We start from the raw sequence: 24,053 nt of genomic DNA on the forward strand, positions 1-24,053 counted from the left end.
AAAAATCATGGATTATTCATAGAAAGCAATTTGAAATAATTAGTATAAATGTCAACTCATCCCCAGGCCGAACATAAACGTCAGCAAAGACGTCGATCTCCGGAAATTTTGAACCCTCCTGAAATGGAAAAAGATAAGGGCAAATGCTAGTAAGAAAAAAAAATTATTAGTGACATTTTAAAATTGGAAACGAAAGATGTAATATATACACTTTCCATCGCGCCTCCATCATATAGAAGAAAGGCTTCGAACCCGAATGGTGGAGAAGAGTCTAGCCTTCGCCTTCTTTTGTTATAAAAAAAAAATAAACGTATTAGTTGTAATGCTTAAAGAAAATTAAAAAACATTAATAATAAACATTAGTAAAAATAAAAACAAAGTAAAATGAAAGAAGTCGTAATTAAAAACGCACCACATAACTTGGCTCCTGAAAATGACCGCAAAGCCAAACCTAACTATCTTGTCGGTTCGCCAACTCCTTCAGACAACCCTCCTCGAGAGCGACCTGCTGATCATCAAATTGCTGGAAACATTGTTGCAGGTCACTTTTCCACTGCTTGTAGCGTTCGGAGAAGAGCTGATTGAGGTACGCAAACATGTTCTTGTTCATGTCCTCTAAATTGTAGTTTGTCTACAATGTAACAAATATTTTGAAAGTATTAGTAATAAAAGACAATAATAAATATAAATATATAAATTTTACATGAAAAGCATTAATAAGGCAATGCTACATACGGACAATTGGTTGCGCACCGTGTTCTTTGTCTCCTCCGACATCGCCTTCCAAGGCTTCCACCGCATAGGGCAAAAGGTCCGCACGACATACCCAATGTCATGGGCCCATGCACTATGCTGCTCCGCTGTTGGTGCTACCCGATGTCGCTCATCGTATCGGATTGGGATTCAATTGCTGATAAGGAGCCTGGGTGTTTTTATTCACTGCAAAGAGATGAAAAATAAAATCATTAACCCAAAACTAATAACATAATGATCACAACAGTTTAATAAAAGGTTCGGAATGATGACAACTTTTTAATGCTTATATGACATAACTTAACAAATTGAACCTAAAATAACAAAACTGATCAGTTAATATTCGTATACATTTTCTTCCTCTATTTCTCCTTAAAGTTACTTATTGAGCATTGATAGGAGCATATTTAGGCGACTTACTTAGCTTGTTTTCGTGCATCTATGTTGTTAATTCATAGTTGTTTTAGTAGTTTAAGCCATTTTCGTGTGTTTTTAGGTTCATATGGCTAAGGAAGCAAAAAGATGCATTTTGGAGCATTTTGGAGCAAAATTGGGCTTGGAATGGATAGCATATGCTTGGAGCCAAAGTGTTGGACGAATTTGAAAGCCTTGTATGCACTTTGGACATAAAACAAAGGGCCTAGCCCAATCAAACAATCCTTTGAGCCATGCAAAACCTCTAGCCCAATCAACAACCCTTAGCCACATGCATTTCCACCTTCCTACTTCATCATTTCATCATTGCATCACCATTCACACACACATGCACTTACTCTTTCATCATTGCACCACCATTCACACACACATGCACTTACTCTTTCATCATTGCACCACCAACTCAACACATGCATTTCCACCTTCCTACTTCATCATTTCATCATTGCACCACCATTCACACACACATGCACTTACTCTTTCATCATTGCATCACAAATTCAACACATGCATTCACACACCAACAACCTAGCTCTTTTTCCATCATTATTTCATCCACATGCACTCTCAATCATAACAACCACATTCACTCTTAAACAATCACCCACATATTCTCCCATTCCCCCTATAAAAACCCATGCATTCATACACAAAAATCACATCTCATTTTCATACACAAGACACCACAAACACATCCAATCTTCCCCTTTGCCGCAAGCTCCCATTCCATTTCTACACAATCTCTTCTCGGCTTCATTCCATTCCATACACTCTCCCATTTGTAGAAACCATTCAACCTTAGCCGCTCCACCTTCATTTACAACACACTTGGAGCACCAACACCGAAGGCAACTCTTAAGGGATTTCAACATCAGTTTTGCTTCAAGGGTTCTTTCTTCTTAATCCTATGTTCACTCATGTTATATATTTTTATGTCAAACCTTTTGTAAACATGAAGTGTAACTAATCTCTCTCTAGGGATTCGATGTAGCCTTGCAAGATTGCCATGTAGTTAATTCAGAATTCTCATTTAATTTATCTATTTCTTGTTTCATTCTCCGATTTAATTGTGACTTAGTGTGTTGATTTTAATGCTTGATCATCATTTGAATTAACCACAGGTTGTTTAGCCAAGATTAAAGCACACATCATGCATAATCTTGGTGGATATGTGAATGAATGAAGGGAATGTTTTGCAAACATCCTGCTGAGTGTTCCCTTTGGTTTTGTGAAAGTTTCTTGTGCACTACATATTCTTGATTAGGAACCAAAGTTGCACATCACAATTAGGCTCATGATTAGAGACATTTGATCAAATCCACACATCATATGGTTGATCATATCTAAGTGAAACAAACTCAAGAAATAGGTAGATGACTGAGTATAAACTGATTTAACAAACATGGCCTTGGGTTAGCAATGGTAAAATCGAATCCCTAGCTTCATCTCCATTGGTACTATCTCATTTTATTAGTTGTTGATTCATTTATTTGTGTTTACTTCATTTCCTTATGCTTTCAAGTTACAACAACAAATCTGCCTACATTGATTAGTTTTATTTCTCTAGTAAAAAGTTCTTGCAAAACAAGTGATTATATAGGTCCAATTAGTCCCTGTGGATTCGACACCCTTACTTGTGCCATTATACTAAACATATTCTAGCACGAAGAAGGAAAACCTCAATTAAAATGGCGCCGTTGCCGGGGACTGATTTCAGTCCCTTATAATTGCTTGTTTTGATATTAAACCTTGTTCTTTTCATTTTAAGTAGATTTCTGATTTTTATTCAAACTTGTTTTATCTTGTTTCAGGTAGTATATGTCAAATAGACTTGCTGAATTAGGCCAAAGAATTGAACGGTTAAAGGGCAACACTTTGGAAAGCTTTGTGCCAACAAGTTCCTCCATTGTCCGTGAAGAAGAGGAAGGGAAACCGTCTAGTCCAACAAGTGAAGGATCAGAGCACTTTAATTGGGAAAGAGAAGAAGAGATGGCGGGCGACCAAGATGATCTTCGAGCTTTGGAGGATTTTGCTCAACCAATCATACCAAATTCACCTTCATGCATCTTGCTGCCCACAGAAGCTAGAAACTATGATCTTAAATCTTCACATTTCCATATGTTTCCTTCTTTTTATGGCTTACCTAATGAAGATCCTTTAGCTCATATTAAAGAATTTTACAATGTTGTGAGTGGTTTACCTTTACAGGGAGTAAGTGAAGCAAATCTGAGGATGAGAGTGTTCCCTTACACCTTGAAAGATAGGGCCAAGGGTTGGTTAATGACTCTAGTACCTGGTTCACTCACCACATGGGATGCCGTGGCTAAGAAGTTTTTGGAAAAGTTCTTTTCTACTCAAAAGACAGCCACATTAAGGGGACAAATCTTCAACTTTAAACAAGATGATGGAGAACCTTTCAATGAGTGTTGGGAGCGCTTTAAAGGCCTTTTGTTGCAATGTCCACACCATGGGTTACCTCTTCACTTACAAATGCAAATTTTCTACGATGGACTAACCCAAACATGTCAATCAATTGTTGATAATGCAGTAGGTGGAGCTTTGAAGAAAAAGAATGCTCAAGAGTCATATAACATTTATGAGATGTTGGGATTTAATGCTCAACACAAAGATGTAAGGGGTAAGAGAGTTGGAGTATATGAAACAAGCTCTAATCATGATCTTTCTTTGCAGGTAGCTAACCTAGAAAAGAAGCTTGAATCCATGCTCAACATGGTGCCAAAAGCAAGTGAAGTGTGTGCCATTTGCAACATACCAAGCCACCTTACTCATCAATGTCCATCTAGGGAGGCTTACCCCGAGTATGTCCAAGAGCAAGTGAACCTCATGAATTCTTACAATCAAAGGCCAAGGAATGATGTGTATTCCAATACATATAACCCAAGTTGGAGAGATCATCCCAATCTTTCGTGGAAAAACAACAATCAATTCCAAAACTTCCAACCAAAACCTACTCTTGAGGATACGGTTAAATTGTTAGCCCAAAATACCTTGCAATTCCAACAAACCACCAATAGCACTCTCCAACAACATTCGGCGGCTCTAACCAAAATGGAGACACAATTGGGGCAGATTGCAGATGCCTTGAGCCAAAGAGAGGTTGGAAAGTTTCCAAGCCAACCTGTGATACTCCAAAGGAACCAAGAGCAAGCCAAAGCAATCACTACACTTAAAAGTGGTAAGGTTATCAATAATAGAGTTGGCAATGAAGTTACTAATGAATCTGATCATGTGAATGCAGGGGTTACTCAAGGAGAAAATGAGAAACCAAATGAGGAACCAAGCCATGCTACTCCCTCGTTTGAAGCACCAAATCTTCACAAGGCCGAGAAACCTTACACTCCACCAATACCATTCCCTGGAAGACTTGCCAAGAGCAAGCAGGATAAGTCATTTAAAGAGATTTTTGATATTCTAAGTAAGGTGAATGTTAACTTACCTTTGCTTGATGTCATTAGGAACATGCCAGCTTATGGGAAGTTCTTCAAAGAGTTAAACAACTACAAAAGGAAGTATGGACCACATGAGAAGGTAGTGGTGTCCGAGAATGTAAGTGCCGTGTTGCAAAGAAAACTTCCACCAAAGCTCAAGGATCCAGGAAGTTTTTCTATCAACATCACCATAGGAGACAAGAAGGTAGAGAAGGCGATGCTTGACTTAGGTGCTAGCATCAACTTAATGCCTTATTCCGTATACCTTCAACTAGGATTGGGGGAATTGAAAGCCACCACCATCTCATTACAACTTGCGGACAGATCCGTGAAATATCCAAGAGGTATAGTAGAGGATATTCTAGTTCAAATTGATAAACTAATCTTGCCTGCGGATTTTGTAGTGTTGGACATGGAAGAAGCTCCTATACATGACCGAGAATTGCCTATTTTGCTTGGGAGACCATTTATGGCCACGGCCAAGACCATCATTGATGTGCAAAATGGACTCCTCACTATGACAGTGCTAGGAGAGACCGTTCAATTCAAAGTGTTTGAGTCTCTTTCACATCCTTCTTCATCTCTTGATTGTTATGCCATTGATGTGCTTGATTCGCTTGTTTTCTCTAAGTTCTTGCAGGCACAATCTAATGAACCATTACAAACTGTTTTGAGTCAATCTCAAGATGAGTTTGATGAAGAAGATGCACTCATGGAAGAGGTAGCTACCTTGGAAGCATTGGCACCGTATCCTTTGAATATTTTACCTCTTTTAGAGCCTTTAGAACCATCGAGGTCACATTTAACCCCCTCCACTGTTAAGGCACCAAAACTTGAACTTAAACCACTTCCACCACATCTAAAGTATGCATATCTAGCTGAATTTGAAACTCTTCCAGTTATCATAACTTCTGACCTCACCCCAAATGAAGAAGATAAACTAATTAGGGTGTTAAAAGAGTTCAAATCAGTTATTGGTTGGTCTATTGCAGATATCAAGGGAATAAGCCCTACCATGTGCATGCATAGGATTCTTTTGGAAGAAGGAGCAAAGTCAACCCGTGAACCACAAAGGAGGCTCAATCCACACATGAAGGAAGTTGTGAGGAATGAAGTGTTGAAGTTGTTAGATGTGGGGATCATATATCCCATTTCTGATAGCAAATGGGTGAGTGCTATTCAGGTGGTACCTAAGAAGGTGGGAATCACGGTGATGAAGAATGAAAACAAAGAGCTTGTGCCCACAAAACCCACGGCTAGTTGGCGTGTTTGCACCGATTACAGGAAGTTGAATTCTAGCACTAGAAAAGATTACTTTCCTATGCCTTTCATAGATCAAATGCTTGAGAGATTGGCAGGTTACTCACACTATTGTTTTCTTGATGGTTACTCAGGTTACAATCAAATTGCAATTGCTCCGGAGGATCAAGAGAAAAGTACCTTTACTTGCCCGTTTGGCACATTTGCATATAGAAGAATGCCTTTTGGACTTTGCAATGCTCCAGCAACATTCCAAAGATGCATGTTGGCAATCTTTTCTGACATGGTAGAAAGATTCATTGAGGTATTTATGGATGACTTTTCAGTGTTTGGTTCCTCTTTTGATGAATGTCTTAACCATCTCTCTTTAGTACTTCAAAGATGTCAGGAAACAAATTTGGTTCTCAATTGGGAAAAGTGCCAATTTATGGTGAAACAAGGAATTGTGTTGGGGCATGTAATCTCTAGCCAAGGAATGGAGGTGGACAAAGCCAAAATTGACATCATCACCAATATGGCAGCTCCCACAACCGTGAAGGGAGTAAGAAGTTTTTTGGGACATGCGGGTTTTTATCGTCGTTTCATTAAGAACTTTTCAATGATCACTCGTCCATTATGCAATCTGTTAGCTAAAGATGTTGTATTTCATTTTGATAAAGCTTGTATGGATGCATTCAATACTTTGAAACATGAATTAACCTCGGCCCCTATTATTATGGCACCAGATTGGTCTTTACCTTTTGAACTAATGTGTGATGCCTCTGACTATGCTATTGGTGCAGTTTTAGGGCAAAGGGTGAACAAGCTCCCACACGTGATCTACTATGCAAGCCGGACTCTAAATGATGCTCAACTTAACTATTCCACAACTGAAAAGGAGTTGCTTGCTATTGTTTTTGCCTTAGAGAAGTTTCGGTCATATCTTGTTGGATCTAAAGTTATGGTGTTTTCTGATCATGCAGCCCTTAGGTACTTGATGACAAAAAAGGATGCTAAGCCACGCTTAATTAGATGGATACTCTTACTACAAGAGTTTGACTTGGAAATTCGAGATAAGAAGGGAAGTGATAATGTTGTGGCTGACCATTTGTCACGGCTCAATGAAAACCATGGAGTTGGACAACCTTTGCCTCTAAATGAATCATTTCCAGATGAACAACTCCTTGTTATTCAAGAAAAAGAACCATGGTATGCTGATTTTGTTAATTATCTTGTTTGTGGTATAATTAGAAATGACCTTTCTTTTCAGGAAAGAAAGAAGTTCCTTGCCATGGTAAAGCACTACGTTTGGGACGAACCATATTTGTTTAAATATTGCCCTGACCAAATCATTAGGAGGTGTGTCCCAGAGAATGAGCAACAAAGCATTCTAATGTTCAGCCATACATTGGCATGTGGAGGACATTTTGGTGCCAAAAAGACATCTCTAAAGGTTTTACAATCTGGTTTCTTTTGGCCTACTTTATTCAAAGATGCTTTTGATTTTTGTTCTAAGTGTGATAGGTGCCAGAAAATGGGGAACATTAGCCGAAGAAATGAGATGCCGTTGAACAACATTTTGGTGGTGGAGCTCTTTGATGTTTGGGGAATCGATTTCATGGGACCATTTCCATCCTCTTTTGGTTACTTATACATATTAGTGGCAGTAGATTATGTATCCAAATGGGTTGAAGCCATTGCTACAATAACTAATGATCATAAGGTTGTTTTGAATTTTCTTAAAGATGTGATTTTTTGTAGGTTTGGAACCCCAAGAGCTATTATTAGTGATGGTGGCAACCATTTCTGCAACAAACCCTTTGAATCCTTGATGAAGAAGTACAACATCAACCACAAAGTGGCAACCCCGTACCATCCTCAAACCTCAGGACAAGTGGAGATTAGCAATAGGGAGATCAAGAACATTTTGATGAAGACCGTAAGCCCTACAAGGAAGGATTGGTCACTGAGGTTGAATGATGCACTATGGGCATATAGAACAGCATATAAGACCCCCATTGGCATGAGTCCTTATCGCCTTGTGTTTGGGAAAGCTTGTCATTTGCCAATGGAGCTTGAACACCGTGCATATTGGGCCATCAAGAAGTTCAACTTTGATTACAAGGATGCTAGAATAGCAAGGAAGCTCCAACTTAATGAGTTGGAAGAACTCAGAAATGAAGCATATGAGAATGCCAAAATCTACAAGGAACGGACTAAGCTCTATCATGACAAGGCCATCCTACGGAAGGAGTTTCACCAAGGTATGAAAGTACTGTTGTATGACTCACGTTTGAGACTTTTTCTAGGTAAATTGAAGTCTAGGTGGGTGGGACCATTTAAGGTGCTGCAAACATTTCCCCACGGAGCTGTGGAGATAGAGAACATGAAGAATGGCACCTCTTTTAAAGTCAATGGGCAGCGATTGAAACCATATTTGGAGAAAGTGGAGGAAGAGCAAGTTTATCAAGTTGTAGATTTTCTTGAGTTTACAACACCGTGAACAAGCTACCATGTCTTGCCTAGACATTAAATAAAGCGCTTACTAGGAGGCAACCTAGTGTGGTTTGTGTTCTTTCCTCATTTTGTGTTTATGTTGTCACCATTCCATATTCTTTGCCTACTTGCCTTGTGTTAGTTGTGGTTAAGTGTGTTTTTGCTTACACGAATGTATATGAGGGCTATGTTTGTAGACAAACTATTGGGTTGCTTTGAAAAAGGGTTTTATGTCACGGGACATGTCATAACTTTCGAGGGGGTGTTTATTTGTAAGTTCATGTCGGAGCACAAAGGTAAGCCGCCTCCCCGAATTTCAATTTTCTTTTATACTAATATGTTGTTAATGATTCAGGCATCCACTCTAGAATTTAAACCATTACCGTATCATTTCAAGTATCACCCTCCATTCAAAGATCAATTCCATGCCGTTTGATTTGATTAAAAAAAAAAAAAAAAAAAGAATAAAAATAAACATGGAGAAAGATGGAGCTTCACAAAGGTTGTTTACTTGAAGCCCCACTACGAGGCGTCGGAGCGGAAGGCATAGAAGCGGGAGGCATCGGAGCGGAAGGCATCGGAGTTAGAGCATTCCAGGCCTCAATACTTGGCCAAGCGCTGGATGACCCAGGAAAAAGGTGCCTCTGGAGATAAGCCGCAAGCCTTTGACGGTCACTGTGAATTCGACCCTCAGATTCTTGCAGCTCATCAAGCTTCCTCTTCATGCCCGACGAATAGTTATTTGCAAGCACATGCAAACTTCTATTCTCGTACTTAAGCTGCTGGATCTCTTGTTTAAGACTTTCCACCTCTGCCATCAATGATTCCACCTGACGGGAGCGGGCAAGCAGGCGTTGGCCCATGTTGGACACAGAACTCGCACACTGAACACTAAGTGCGAGGGACTCTTGAACGGCCAACTCATCGGACCGTCCTGACAGCAGCCTACTATCTTTTGGAGTGAGGAGGTTCCTAGCTACTATTGTAGCTGTTGTGGCGTCCTGCATCACGGAGTCTTCACCTGTAAGAAGACCGTTAGAAGATAAGAAAGAAGGGCGCCATACGTTACCTTGACGCGGCGCGCCCGTATCACTGCTAAGGCTCAATTCCAAGCTAAGGTTCGATGGGTTTGCCATTTTTCAAAAGTGTTCAAAGAGAAGGGATGGAGTTAAATTTCAAAGGGCCGGAGTCGATTTTCAAGAATGGGAAATCTTCAGTGTGTGTTTGTTGGCGGTGATCGATACCTCTATAAAAAGCCAAGGCGACGCGTCCACCGATTCAAAAAGCCGGAATTTCCGGCGTAATTTTGGCGACGTTTTCTCGGCTTTTCAGAAGACGTGTTCAACTTTGTCAAAAGATTTCTTCTTTTCAGAAAACACGTGGAGGCCATCATCACAACTACACATCTTTAGCCGACAGGCGCAAAGTCCGGCGACGCTTTCTCTGCTTTTCAGAAGACGCGTGCAGCTTTGTCAAAAGGAGCCGCATCTGCACTACCACGTGTCATTCAGAAAGCGAAGGGGCGTCGTTCAGAAATCGAAGGGGCGCCTGCTCAGAAATCGAAGAGGCGCCAATATTTCAAAAAGCCGGATTTGCGGGATCAAAACGTCTGTCGACAAGGGTAAAAGAATGGTACCACCACTTGTTATTATCTCTATATATGTCGACCTTCATCTTTTATGGCAAGGAAAACCTGAAGAAAATGCCCAACTCTCCCTCACCTCTGAGGGCGCACTCCCAGCAAAGCCTTTCGAAATACTCAATTCTTTCTTCTTCCCCAAAGATGATACCGGATGCCTGGAGTACAGATGACCCAGGAGGAAACGGCGGATTGAAGTGTGCTGATTCATTCACCGCTTCTTCAAAAGCAAAGGTATCTCATATCATCAAGGTCAAAAGCAAAAGTATCTCATATCATGCTCTTTCCCTGTCTTTTTCTTTGTCCTTGTTCTTACTCGCATGGCAAAGTGAAAGAAGCAATCAGCCAGCACTTGGAGTCAGTCTTCTGTTCTGGAGCCAACTGCCTGGAATCTATTCCTGATTGCTTACCTAGCATTGCTCTCGAGTAGTCATCTTCAACGGTTGATACACTTCCAGAGAAAGGACCACTCCTGCAAAGATTGAACAAAGAAACAGATAAAAGGGGTAAGCTCAGACCTTCGGGGAAGACCAAAAGAATCCTGCTGCCCAGTTCAAGATTATGTAGCACAAAGGAAAATCAACGATGGGCGGAAACCAGTTCAAGAGAAAGCCTGTGGAATCACCAAGATCAATGCCTCAATGCAATCACCAAGGAGAAGAGGGAATTTACACTCCATAACCAGATTTGCGTCCCTAAACTCTTCTCTTTGTTAAATACATTTTGCCATGTTTAGTATGTTTAAGTGCTTTTTGTGTGTTTACTTATGTTTTGTGTGAATCTATGCTTAAAACATTGAGGACAATGTTTGATTTAAGTGTGGGGGGGTAACTAATGTTGTTAATGCAAATTCGTGGGATTTTATCACCCATAACTTCAAATGTTGTTCCTTGCTGTTTTAAGGTGTTTTTAAATTGTTTTAGAGTGTTTTAGTGTGTTTTGTTTTATAACTCCGAAAATCACATAAAAATTTGAAAACAATGTTTTGAAAAGCCTAAAAAGAGTGTTTTGAGTCGTTTTTGTGTGTTTGTGTCTTAGGGTACCTTCCAACACAATGATAAGGATTTGGTTTGTAATTGCATGACGGTTAAAAAGAGTTATAAACATGGATGAAAGTTTGATTTACTCTTGGTATATGCTTGGTTATGGTTATAATGTATGACTTCACATGCAATCATAAAAGAAAAATTCGTTTTTGTAACATGCTTGAAGGAAGGAACTCAAACAAACGCTACAACCTTGTGAGACTTGAGCCTAAACATTCTTTGGAGAGTTATTTTCTGTGATTCTTTGTTTTCTAAAGTTGTTGCATGATCTCATTATTCCTTGCTTGGTTGCTACTTAGAATGCAATTGTATCATGCTAGAACTAAATGCTAGAACTTATATCCATTTCATTCAAAGCATTGAATTGCATAACATATATCAAGATAAAGTTGTGTAGTTGCCACCATAGCCAAATAGCCTTAATTCCCATATTTTGTATTTGTTGTAAGTTTTAACCCCTTTGAGCCTTGTTTAGCCTATGTTCTTTGTTAACCCATGTTATCCTTACCTAGCCTAGAATAGGACCATCCATGCCTTTGTTCTTAAAGCATAGTAAGCATGACGGAAAATGAATTCCTTTTTGATTAATATGTTGCAGAAAATAAGTGTGGGGGAAGGATTATTGATGAGAGTTGTTGTGCCATAGGCACGGCTAAAAAAAAAAAAAAAAAAAAAAAATTGAAAAAAAAAATGAAAAATAAGAGTTGTTTGAATTTCCCCTATTAGTCTAAAAGTTGTTTTCCGCGCTCTAAAGGGAATTCTAAGTGCCTAATTCAATACTTTTCTCACTATTGCTTTAAAAATGTTTGTTTATCCTTCACCTTTCATTGTTAACCAATACCCTAGCCCCGTTACACCCCTTTGACTTCTATCTTGATCGTTATGTGTTCAATAATGTGGAGTTTGGATTTGATATGAGCTTATGGAATCACTGGTTCTCATTCTAAGTAGTAGCATTCCATTCATGAGATCATATTCATGTCATTATTGTAAATCCAGAAAATGCTTTCTTTGTTATAACATATGTGAGATACTAGTCTTTCATGTTTACATCAATCTCTCACATATAACTAGTGTAGGGTGTGTAGTCAGAAAATCTGTGTGAAAATAGAGTGCATTCTAGTAAGGAATTGAGTAAATTCTCTAAAGCATGTTACTACATTTGAAATGTGTTTTAATTGCTTAAATGTGAACTAGTATGTGGTGACTATGATTAAGAATGTACTTAAGTGTAAAGATGGCTAAAATCTGTGAGAATAATGATTTTTAACTTGTCATGTGCATTGGAAATCCCTAAGACGGTTGTTGGAAAGTTTAGGTTGTGTTTTACTTGTTTAGTGTCGTTTTGTTTATTTGTTATTATTTTGTTTTGCTCGAGGACTAGCAAAAGCTAAGTATGGGGGAATTTGATAGGAGCATATTTAGGCGACTTACTTAGCTTGTTTTCGTGCATCTATGTTGTTAATTCATAGTTGTTTTAGTAGTTTAAGCCATTTTCGTGTGTTTTTAGGTTCATATGGCTAAGGAAGCAAAAAGATGCATTTTGGAGCATTTTGGAGCAAAATTGGGCTTGGAATGGATAGCATATGCTTGGAGCCAAAGTGTTGGACGAATTTGAAAGCCTTGTATGCACTTTGGACATAAAACAAAGGGCCTAGCCCAATCAAACAATCCTTTGAGCCATGCAAAACCTCTAGCCCAATCAACAACCCTTAGCCACATGCATTTCCACCTTCCTACTTCATCATTTCATCATTGCATCACCATTCACACACACATGCACTTACTCTTTCATCATTGCACCACCATTCACACACACATGCACTTACTCTTTCATCATTGCACCACCAATTCAACACATGCATTTTCACCTTCCTACTTCATCATTTCATCATTGCACCACCATTCACACACACATGCACTTACTTTTTCATCATTGCATCACAAATTCAACACATGCATTCACACACCAACAACCTAGCTCTTTTTCCATCATTATTTCATCCACATGCACTCTCAATCATAACAACCACATTCACTCTTAAACAATCACCCACATATTCTCCCATTCCCCCTATAAAAACCCATGCATTCATACACAAAAATCACATCTCATTTTCATACACAAGACACCACAAACACATCCAATCTTCCCCTTTGCCGCAAGCTCCCATTCCATTTCTACACAATCTCTTCTCGGCTTCATTCCATTCCATACACTCTCCCATTTGCAGAAACCATTCAACCTTAGCCGCTCCACCTTCATTTACAACACACTTGGAGCACCAACACCGAAGGCAACTCTTAAGGGATTTCAACATCAGTTTTGCTTCAAGGGTTCTTTCTTCTTAATCCTATGTTCACTCATGTTATATATTTTTATGTCAAACCTTTTGTAAACATGAAGTGTAACTAATCTCTCTCTAGGGATTCGATGTATCCTTGCAAGATTGCCATGTAGTTAATTCAGAATTCTCATTTAATTTATCTATTTCTTGTTTCATTCTCCGATTTAATTGTGACTTAGTGTGTTGATTTTAATGCTTGATCATCATTTGAATTAACCACAGGTTGTTTAGCCAAGATTAAAGCACACATCATGCATAATCTTGGTGGATATGTGAATGAATGAAGGGAATGTTTTGCAAACATCCTGCTGAGTGTTCCCTTTGGTTTTGTGAAAGTTTCTTGTGCACTACATATTCTTGATTAGGAACCAAAGTTGCACATCACAATTAGGCTCATGATTAGAGACATTTGATCAAATCCACACATCATATGGTTGATCATATCTAAGTGAAACAAACTCAAGAAATAGGTAGATGACTGAGTATAAACTGATTTAACAAACATGGCCTTGGGTTAGCAATGGTAAAATCGAATCCCTAGCTTCATCTCCATTGGTACTATCTCATTTTATTAGTTGTTGATTCATTTATTTGTGTTTACTTCATTTCCTTATGCTTTCAAGTTACAACAACAAATCTGCCTACATTGATTAGTTTTATTTCTCTAGTAAAAAGTTCTTGCAAAACAAGTGATTATATAGGTCCAATTAGTCCCTGTGGATTCGACACCCTTACTTGTGCCATTATACTAAACATATTCTAGCACGAAGAAGGAAAACCTCAATTAAGCATCATAACTACTTCTTTGTTTGAGACCACTATTTCCTTTCTCCTAATTAGAATATATTTCCAATTCAAGCGTTTATACCACAACAAACTTCTAAAAATGGTGACAACTGCCATCCAAGACGGCCATTTTTTGAGCTTGTATACATAGGCTCTTGACATTGTTGGCAACAGGCTTGGCAATGAATTCTAAGCTGCCATAGCAAACAATTCCATATAACCTCATCCACATTGACATTTGTAAGACTCTAACAGTCACAACCAAAACTTCTATGACTCTAAATACTTTGCTTCATGATAATTACCAAGGTTTTCATTTCCCAGTTAAACATTGTCGCCATTTCCTCAGCATCAAATCTCTTCCACAGCACTACCATTTCAATTCCCTAAGAAACCCATTTCAGTAACTAAGAGATGACACATAAATTAACAAAAAAATTGCAAAAACATAAAAATTAACAGACATGAATTATGGAATACACACAATTTTGATTTCAAGACAAAACCATTTCTGAAATCGAAGAAATTGCAAACACAAAAGAGAAAACAATGGAAACTTTTTAATCCTTACATGACTTGACATAACAAATTGCACCTAAAATAACAAAATTCATTTAACATAGGAATGAGGGAGTGAATTAGGATTGTATACCTGGCCATGTACATGAGGCATTGGTTTTGGATCTCGATGGCGACATCTAGTCCGTAGTGTGAGGGTGCCGGTGAGTACGTCGGGCGCTAACAGGTAACGCCACTGAAAAAGTCGATGATGCCTGCACCTGTGAGACTGGAGGAACAACTGGGTTAACCGGATTAACCGGCCTATGGTCCATCTTTGCCGGAGCAATGGCAGCAGCAGTAGGTGCAGTCGTCGGACTAGGTGTAGCTGTCGAACTAGGTGTAGAATTCATCGCCCTCTAGGTTCTAATGAGGTGTGACATCTACGAAATTGGAAATCAATTTCTTTCGTACACAAAGATTTAACTTAACGTACACATGCTAATAATTTCAACTTAAATTTAAAAGGAAATTTAAAAACCCTAATTCTAAACCCAATTCAAGTTTGGCAGAAACAAAACTTTAAACTAATATACTATACATTAACTAATATTCAGATAGGATATAAACCCAGCAATTATAACTTATAAGAAGAAACTAGCATAAAGGAGTAGTTGTAGGCAAAATCTGTATGTATGTGCTCTATGTGTGTCAGGGAATTCAAGTGACAAATAAGCCACAAGCTAGCAATTTGGCTCCTCAAGTGTAGGCAGAAACCAAGAACATGCACCCAAGTTAATGGATGGAAATAAAAAAGTATGGCACATATTCAACAATAACCAAGGATACAAGCATCATAGCTAGAAAAAGAAAGCATTAGACATCTTAGGAGTTACAAAGTCCAATATATCACGCCAATACACACACAACATGTGCTATAACACAATTAAAACAAAAGGAATCACAGGATAATTGATAACCTTCTTTGCATCTCCCTAGAAGCAGAGATGATAACCTTCAATTTTCAAAAATTGAAGCACAATATTGGTCAATGAATACAATCAGAAAACCAATGAAAAGAGAGTAACCAAAACATCTAATTCTGATATGTAAGCTCTCATCAAAGGAACCTTAAAAAAGCAAGTCAACCACAACAATATGAAAATCCATGGGACTACTTTCGAGCAGACCACTTGAACTTGAAATCGAACAACAATACTAGAAAGCAATGGAAGGTAACAAAATTATGGACATAGTAATTAAAATTACCATAAAGTAATGTAGGTGACCAAAGTGTACTTCCAAAAGCTAGTGGATTTTTCTCCTAAAAATTGAAAAATCAAGAATGACAATCTTATCATATGAAAGTATTTTCGTTAAAGAATGACATTATTAGCAATGAAAGTATTCGTTGACAAAAAACCTCACCCGGTATCCAAAAAAGGTAAACAAATTTCTTCAAGAAAGCAAATAAATACCCATCTAGAATATAAGAACTTACAACACAATATCATTCTCCAGGAAACACAAATTTGGATGAAAAAAAATCCTTGATGAACCCTTTCTCCAGAAAATGAAATTTTGAAATATGAAAAATGCCAACTTGCTCAACCCATGTGCTAGATGTGTTCATGTTTGCATATTTTATGAATAGAGCAACATGCAATCACAGAGAAAGCAAAAACAAAGGGAAGCACATGGAAGTTTACAGAACTAACCTCCGCATGTGCACTTTCCATCCTCAAACCTATGAAACCTATTGTTATCCCTCACTATGATAACCCTTCCTGAGCACTTGGACATAAACTTGATTGCATGAAAAGTTAATACTCGGGAGTACCACAGAATAATAAAATGTAGCTAACTGCACTAAATCTGTAAATCATATTACGTCATCCAAGTGAAGTTCACACTAAATTCATTGCACATGCCTCCTAAATTTCGGAAATTATTCTTAACTTCTCCATTGCTAATACATTATATTTAGAAAACAAAGCCATCTTTACCCAGCAAGATGGAAAAGTAAGATAAATATTTGGCAGCATTTGGTGATAGGGACTGAGGAGGACCTACCATTTGCCCTCCAAAACGTAGGGTTGCTGCCATGAGCAGCCCCTTTCCCACTGTCACCACCACTTATTTAAGCCTTTAAAACTACCTATCTAGGTCTATATATTAGAAGGTGAAAAGAGGGAGGCAAGCTACGCATTGACATAAACATGAATTGAGGCAGTACTATCTCTCAAAAACCAAACTTTTCATTCATGATATCAAATGACAAAGATTCAAGCTTTTGATGAGCATAACCAACCATTATATAAATTACACAAAACTACCTCAACTATTGGGTCATTAACAGTTTCATACCTCGTCTTTAAAAAGTTTCAATGTCATACTGTATCTTTGAATTTGTTGCAAAGTCATACCTTCCGTCAATTGTCTGTCAATTTATCTGTTAAATGTTGACATGGCTTGAGACAGGGCCCACTTTCTATTAAAAAATTAATAAAAAATTAAAAAAATAATAATTTACCATTAAAAATAAATTAATTAATAAAAACCTAATCATCTTCCCCGACCCAAATCCAAAACCACTCCCACCTACCCTTCATCCCTTCACTTCAGAACCCCACCCACCTTCTTCCTATCCCATCCATGCCCTCCCTTCCTCCCTTCACTCCAGAACCTCACCACCGCCCTCTCTTCCTCCATCTTCTCCTCCTTCTCCTCCTCCTCCAGCCATTGGCCCTCAAAATCACCATTAGAACCAAACCACTCCATCCCACCATTAGAACCAAACTATCTCTTTCCTCATTCATCAGCTGTTTTACAGCACCAATCCCATCAGACCTCAAACAAAAAAAGCAAACCCAATCCAAAATCAAATCTCATCATCCCACCCCCAGAACCCCCAAAAATCAAATCCAAAACCAAAATTTCATCACCTCCAAACCCATCAAGAATCAAATTACATCCCACCTTCCCGAGCCGTTGCCGTTCTGGGTTGTGAACAAATCACATTATGGGTCGTCAACGCCAACTGAGAGAGAAAGTGGGAAAGGTGTGGGGAGGTTAGTGGAGAACAAATTGCGTTCTCCCTCTTCCATTCTTTGCTCTGGGTGTGAAGAGTCGAAGAAGACAGAGAAGACTGGAAGAGAATAGGGAGAGACTGGGCGGTGGGGTTCTAGTGTGAAAGGAGTAAGAAGGTGGATGGGGTTCTGGAGTGAAGGGAGGAAGGGTAAATTATTATTTTATTAATTTTTTAATAGAAAATGGGCCCCGTCTTAAGCCACGTCAACATTTAATAGAGGAATTGACAGACAACTGACGGAAGGTATGACATTGAAACTGTTAATGACCCAATAGTTGAGTTATAGTTCTGTGTAATTTACCCATTATTTATTCCACATTATGAGAGGAGGGACCTTGCATGTGCTTATAAGTAGTTGGGCTATTCCCCATATAGGCAACCCCAACTTTTTTCATAGTATCAGAGCAGGTTGTCCCATGTGTGAAGCCTAACGGCCACACATGCTTCACATCACCTGAGTTGTGTTGTCTACGTGCTAGTCATGAAAATTCGCCACACATGAGGGGTCGTATTGAGAATGAATCTTTGATTGTGCATGAGAGGAGGGTCTTGCATGTGCTTATAAGTAGTTGAGCTACTCCTCATATTGCCAATTGGTTTTGTGGTGGAACCCAACTTCTTCACTAAACCTGTTACAGAATCTTTGATCGTCCTCTTATTGTGTATGTGAAACGCGCATTTTAAATGATTAGTAGCAGCAAGTTGTATTACAGATTTAGATTGAACTTAATCCTTTTCTTTAAGAGAACTCTAGCAGATGCTAGAGTTGGTGATAAATGATATAACATATGGAACACGTGGGACTCGCAGTTTAATTCATAATTGTGTGATATATGTAAAAGGACTGCCTTGTTAAGATATCTGGATCATTGCAGCAACTATGGACAATTAGACCTTTTTATGAATACACCAATGTAGGAGGGAAATAGGCTAAAACGACAAGAATTCAAACCTCAATTGTCGCAAAGTTAAATCTTAATGGTTGAATTGATCGAAATCAAATTGACTATATATCGAAATCAAATCGACCACATATTAAAAAACGAATCACTTTAACAATTGAGATTTCAAAAAATGATTTATTTCGGTCAATTTTGAAAATTTGAATAACAAGAAAGGCTGATGAGGAAAACACTCGGGAATCCTTTCATACATATGGATAGTTTCTCATATTGTTAATTTCACTTATTACTATTTAGTCTAGGACCATTTTAGTCTTCTTCATATTAGATCGAATATGCGGTGAGTTCAGATCTCATAGACAACATTTGTTGAATAAAAAAGAATGTGAGAGAAATTATTCTCATATAATTGAGGTGGCTACTATAAATGGATGCCAATGCATAGATGTGAAAGCTGAATCTTTAGCTTTTAGTACTCGGTGCAGTTGGTTGTCGCAACACAATCCCATATCTTGGATCTTCCTGGAAATCATAGACGTCACCTTCCCCAACAGAAGCATTAAATCATCGACCATGGTCAATCACTCCATGACAGATGCTTCACATTTGCCATGTTCAACTCTTTCTCTGTCAGTGGGGTTTTAAGAACTTGCACCTTCAATGGTGCTTATGAGAAGTGCCATTTCAAATTTCTGCACATGAAATATGGGACCTAGAAATATTCTATTCAAGAAACTAAAATTCAATAAGCTTTTGTTCTCCCTCTACTCATATCGAATTCTTTTATTTGTTGTTTAGATTCTTCTGGTCGATTTAATTAGAATATCTTTCCAATGAAACAAATTAAAGAAAAGATTTTGCTAGAATTTTTGCAATGGGAAACAAGGGAAGTTAATTAGGGAATTGGAAGTACTCATGATTTGATTTCAGATAAATACATACATGGCACCGCCTTTTCTTCCTTTGAAGACAGTAGAAACCAACACAAAGACACCAAACACTAACATCAACAACACCACCACCAATTGAAGATTTTGTTATATGAACATGAACAAGAACTGACCACAATGAACAATTCTCTTTCCTTCCTTGATTAGGAGAAATGCTAAAGTAAATGGAACTTGTTAATTCAAATTCTGCTAGATCTCAATAGCTGGCAGTGAATGGCTTGTAGACTTTGAGATCACTAACCACACCGGCAATTGATCCGGCGGCAGCTGCAATGGTTATTATAAGGCAAGCAACACTTAGGGTTTGGAGGCAAAGCCATCGTGTGCTCCACTTTGGAATCCTCTTTTGCACAATGTACATCTCCACCGGGAAGTAAACCGTGAGTGGCCAAAACCCAAAAGCCCCAAGAAGTCCAACCACGTCGTTGAAGAACGGGAGGATCATGGATATCACAGTGGTTATGATCACAAATGCTGTCCTCCAGATCATTCTGAAGAGGTTAAGGTTGTAGGGTCCGATTCCTGGGATCCGGTGTTTGATGTCTTTCGTTATGAATTCGCTGTCTGGGAACTTTTGCGCCGCAGTTTTCTCAACAAAGGCGAAAAGGGGTTGTGCGTAGACTTGGTATGCACCAACAAGGTGGATGACAATGGCAGCGTTGGCAATGTCAAGGAGCCAATAGGGGTTGTAGAAACCGAAACCAGTGAGGAGGTTTCCGGGGGACAAGTCTCCGAAAGCAGCATATCCCATGCAGCCACAAAGCATGTAGAAAAGGGTTGTGACTGCCACACTGATTTGAGTGGCCTTTTTCATTGTCTTGGATTCAGATGGCGGGGATCTAATTGTGTCCTGAATTTCGATTAGGATGAGAGAGTATGAGTAGGCGAAAGCTATGTCACCGAGTGCTTGGAAGCTCCTCCACATCTTTTCGGTTGCAGTCACTGTCCCAATGCTTATTCCGGTCATGCTTCCCATGATTTTTCCATTTTCTGGTAATTGACAAGCAGGAAAACAAGCTCAAGTCAGTGCTGCTAGAACCGATTAAATTAGTCCGAAATACTCAGTTCGGATTTAAAGTCATCAACATAGCTTTAAAGCTAGCTATTTTTGTACCTGCAACTTGAGCAATTCCAAGGCCTAGTCCAATGGTTGAGTAAGTGAAAGACATGACCGCAGCAACAATGGAGAGCCACCACAGCTGATCGAAGTCCGGAATCTGAGAAAATATGATCTCTGTGACGCCGAAAGCGATCATATAAGGGTTGCTGTTAATACGGCATGGATTTTTCCCACCACTCTTGTGGAAGCAATTAGACCTATTTATTGCCCTGTTTATTCAATATCAAAAGAACCTCGTTAGCGCAAATAATCTTTAAATCCCTCAACTAAAATCACCAAGTTTTTTATTTTCGAAAGGAAATGATTTCCGCAAATACCAGTTTATTTGTCCTTTGATTTATATTTAGGCTGTGAGGAAATCACTCCCCTTTTCAAACTTCAAACACTCAAAACTTACATCATACTTATGGATGAAGCAATTGTGTAACCAATGGAAACCCCGAAAAGGTTCAAGTACTGAACATATCCACAAATTTTAACCTTAGCTCCACCTACAAAAAACGAAACACGAAACAGAACAAAGTTTGAGCTTTTAGAACATCTAAAAAAGATTCTGACTTTTTTACTTGGCCAACAAGTTTAAAATATATTTTAGCAAAATTTACCAAGATTGGATCTAACAGCATCCATGTACGTATAGTTTCTCGTCCCAGTGACCGAATCTCCGGAACGATAGCATGCAGACAGGAGAGTTGAAGTGTAGTAGGTCACGAAAGAGAACAAGAGCATCACAGAAGGGCCAGCAACCCATCCAAGCTGAGCTGTGGCCCAAGCCAAGGACAGAACCCCAGAACCAATCACAGCAGTAATTATGTGAGCACTCGAAGTCCAAACAGTTCCTGGTGAATTAGACAACGCAAGAATGAATCACTAATCATGTTTTAGAATACTATTGTGTCAAAGATTAAAAGTTTCAAATAGTTGACTGACCTAACTCATGTCTGCATTATGTTATGAAAGAGAATTTTACCCGTTCGTTTGAGACGGCCATCTTCATCAAAGCACTTGGAGCCTCCTTGTGGAGGAACATGAACTGAGATATCAAAAACTTGGTGGTGGTGGAGCTGCTGATTTTTTGTGGCAGCTTCGTCTCCCATCTTTTGTCACAAAAAGAGAGCAAAACACTAGCCTTTTAATTTCGACCTGGCTTCTCTGCACTCCTACTTTCCATATACTCTAATCCTTCTTATTTGTGCGATCATGATTAAGTCACGTCAATATTTTATATTACTATTGTTTTTTGTCTTATTATCTTTATAAAAAAATTAATATAAAATATTGTCGTGGTTTAACTGTGATCGTATAAAATATAAGAGAATAAAAATGTATGAAAAGTGGAAGAGCAGAAAAACCGAATTCTTTTAATTTTTCGAATAAGAATATATATATATATATATATAAGGACAAGTCTTTACTATTGTGTGAGAATTTGTGCAGCTTAAAGTAAACAAATTCTCTAAAAATATGATAACTAAAGAGATGGGTTTTGCTTTCCCGATGATGTATGAGGTTGTTCAACTCTCTGACACACAAAACGTACCCAAAGAATTGCTAGAGAAACCCAAGTGAAATTTTGCTCCAAATGACAGAGAGAGTAACTGACGACTGAGAGAGGTTGACTGATTTTATGAGTACTTGTCAACGAATTGGTGTCGGTATACAAAGTTGGAGTTGGGGGCGGTCGGGGTATGTATAGCACTTCGGTGGCAAGATTGTAAAAGCCCACGTGGTTTAGAAGACTAAAAGAAGACTCACACGATCAACCCACCACTGCAATATTTGTGCTAATTTTCATGCCAACTTGGAGCTTGACTCTTCGAAGATTTTCAAAGATCTCCCAACCTTTGATTTTCCTAGTGACCATCCAAAAGCACTTTTCTCTTACCTCTCTCTCTCTCTCTCTCTTTTTCTGCTTTTTCAAGTGTCAACTCTAATACGCAACTTCTATTTCATTCCAACTGGCAGAAGGCCCGGATCGATAGGAGCCATTGATTTGAGTCACTGAATTTTGGGATGTAGTAATGGCGCTTGAAGTAACAGTTGTAGAGCTCTTTTCTTTTTATACTACTAGCCTTTATATGTTACACGCGACTTATACATTTTAAAGGTATTTATATATGTGAATTAATAAAATAAAAGTTAAATATTTGAAGTGAATGAATAATCTTAGTTCATGCTAGAAAAAATCTTTCACAAACCAATGACATTTAAGATGTTTTGAACGTGTTTAAAAATAGAGAAAATAATATTTAATGAATAACTGATTGAATTACATTATTACTAGTCTATTATGAGGTACTAATTAAAAAAATGTAAAAAAAGAATTAATTATTAAAAAAACACTGTTAAAATGACAAAAATACCACTGCATTATTTTGGGTTGCTTTTGAAATTTTTTGTTTTGAAGGGCATTTTTGACCAAAAAAATTTGGGAAAGCTTGTGATCCCGCATTTTGTTCATATCGGCTCGCATCAACCAAATGTACTAGACTGAGTAAAGTAACTAGCTATAACAGAACTTTTAAAATTTGAGCGTTCAACGCAAAACTTAGAATTTTTTAGTACCCTATTGCAAGGGTTAGGTTTTTATTGCGTGTCGTGTGTTCATGTGCGTCAACCGACTTCGATGCATAAATAACTACTCTGATGCTACCTTAAAGTTAATCCTCCATCAGGAAAAATAATTAGCAATGAGTGAAAAGGCATGAGATGTTTTAACCATTACCCAAAGGTTGCATAATTTTTATTCTTCAATAATTATATATGATACTTGTATGTATAGTTGTATACGTATGCGTGTGTATGAAGGTCAATTAGTGATGGATTTGACATAAAGCATTGCAAAAACGACTAGTTCATGCAGCAAGAAAGTTTCTACTAAAATGTGTGGCAAACAGTGCTAATAGTAGCTGAAACTGAGAAACAAAAGCTTCAAAAAACCCTTACCGTCATTCGTTGGTAGCCTCCCTTTTGGATGAATTTCAAATATGCAAATATGCAGGAAACCCGACAACACAATCACTCTAATATCACAAGAAATATTAGAGAGATGGGTATTATTTGTTTTGTGTTGTGCCTCTCTTGTATCAACCAACGTTCCTTATATAGCAGAACTCGCAGCTAGCTACTAATTAAATATAAAATTGAATTCCATCTCTTTAAAAGACAACCCTAGAAAACAGAATCAAAAATTTATTTCCACGTGTAAGGCTTATCATCCATCCCTAGCTGACAAAGAAGAATAATGAATATGGTTCTCCAGTAAATGTTATTCATTCCAACAAACATCATAGAGAAAGAG

General features: G+C 38.3%; 2 protein-coding genes and 1 non-coding gene across 3 annotated transcripts; 1 reads left to right on the top strand and 2 right to left on the bottom strand.

The window, feature by feature from the left end:
* Positions 1 to 3,551: 3,551 nt before the first annotated feature.
* LOC137718896 (small nucleolar RNA R71) lies at positions 3,552 to 3,662 on the bottom strand. Its single transcript, XR_011065976.1, has one exon. It is a non-coding gene; the product is annotated as a small nucleolar RNA R71 (small nucleolar RNA).
* A 2,059-nt stretch (positions 3,663 to 5,721) lies between these two features.
* On the top strand, positions 5,722 to 7,764 carry LOC137717406 (uncharacterized; the record flags this gene model as incomplete). The annotated part of the gene is made up of 4 exons (XM_068456771.1): positions 5,722 to 5,809; positions 6,533 to 6,727; positions 6,929 to 7,291; positions 7,538 to 7,764. Coding segments are annotated over 4 exons (873 nt in total), but the record flags the coding sequence as incomplete, so codon positions are not given.
* Positions 7,765 to 19,563: 11,799 nt separating this feature from the next.
* LOC137718643 (amino acid permease 3-like) lies at positions 19,564 to 23,812 on the bottom strand. The gene is made up of 6 exons (XM_068458192.1): positions 23,699 to 23,812; positions 21,723 to 21,849; positions 21,358 to 21,591; positions 21,150 to 21,243; positions 20,747 to 20,961; positions 19,564 to 20,622 (listed from the first exon to the last, which is right to left on the bottom strand). The coding sequence occupies exons 1-6, from the start codon at positions 23,702 to 23,704 to the stop codon at positions 19,829 to 19,831; spliced, it is 1,470 nt and encodes a 489-aa protein (XP_068314293.1). The 5' UTR covers positions 23,705 to 23,812; the 3' UTR covers positions 19,564 to 19,828.
* Between the last annotated feature and the right edge of the window lie 241 nt (positions 23,813 to 24,053).

This window comes from Pyrus communis, chromosome 15, assembly GCF_963583255.1.
Source record: "Pyrus communis chromosome 15, drPyrComm1.1, whole genome shotgun sequence".
Lineage (NCBI taxonomy): Eukaryota > Viridiplantae > Streptophyta > Magnoliopsida > Rosales > Rosaceae > Pyrus > Pyrus communis.

Excerpts from the sequence above, each read along its gene's own strand:
- LOC137718643 (XM_068458192.1), bottom strand. Across the intron at positions 21,592-21,722 it reads TGGCCGTCTCAAACGAACGG|GAACTGTTTGGACTTCGAGT; the intron begins GTAAAATTCTCT and ends CTAATTCACCAG. Across the intron at positions 21,244-21,357 it reads TGCTGTTAGATCCAATCTTG|GTGGAGCTAAGGTTAAAATT; the intron begins GTAAATTTTGCT and ends CGTTTTTTGTAG.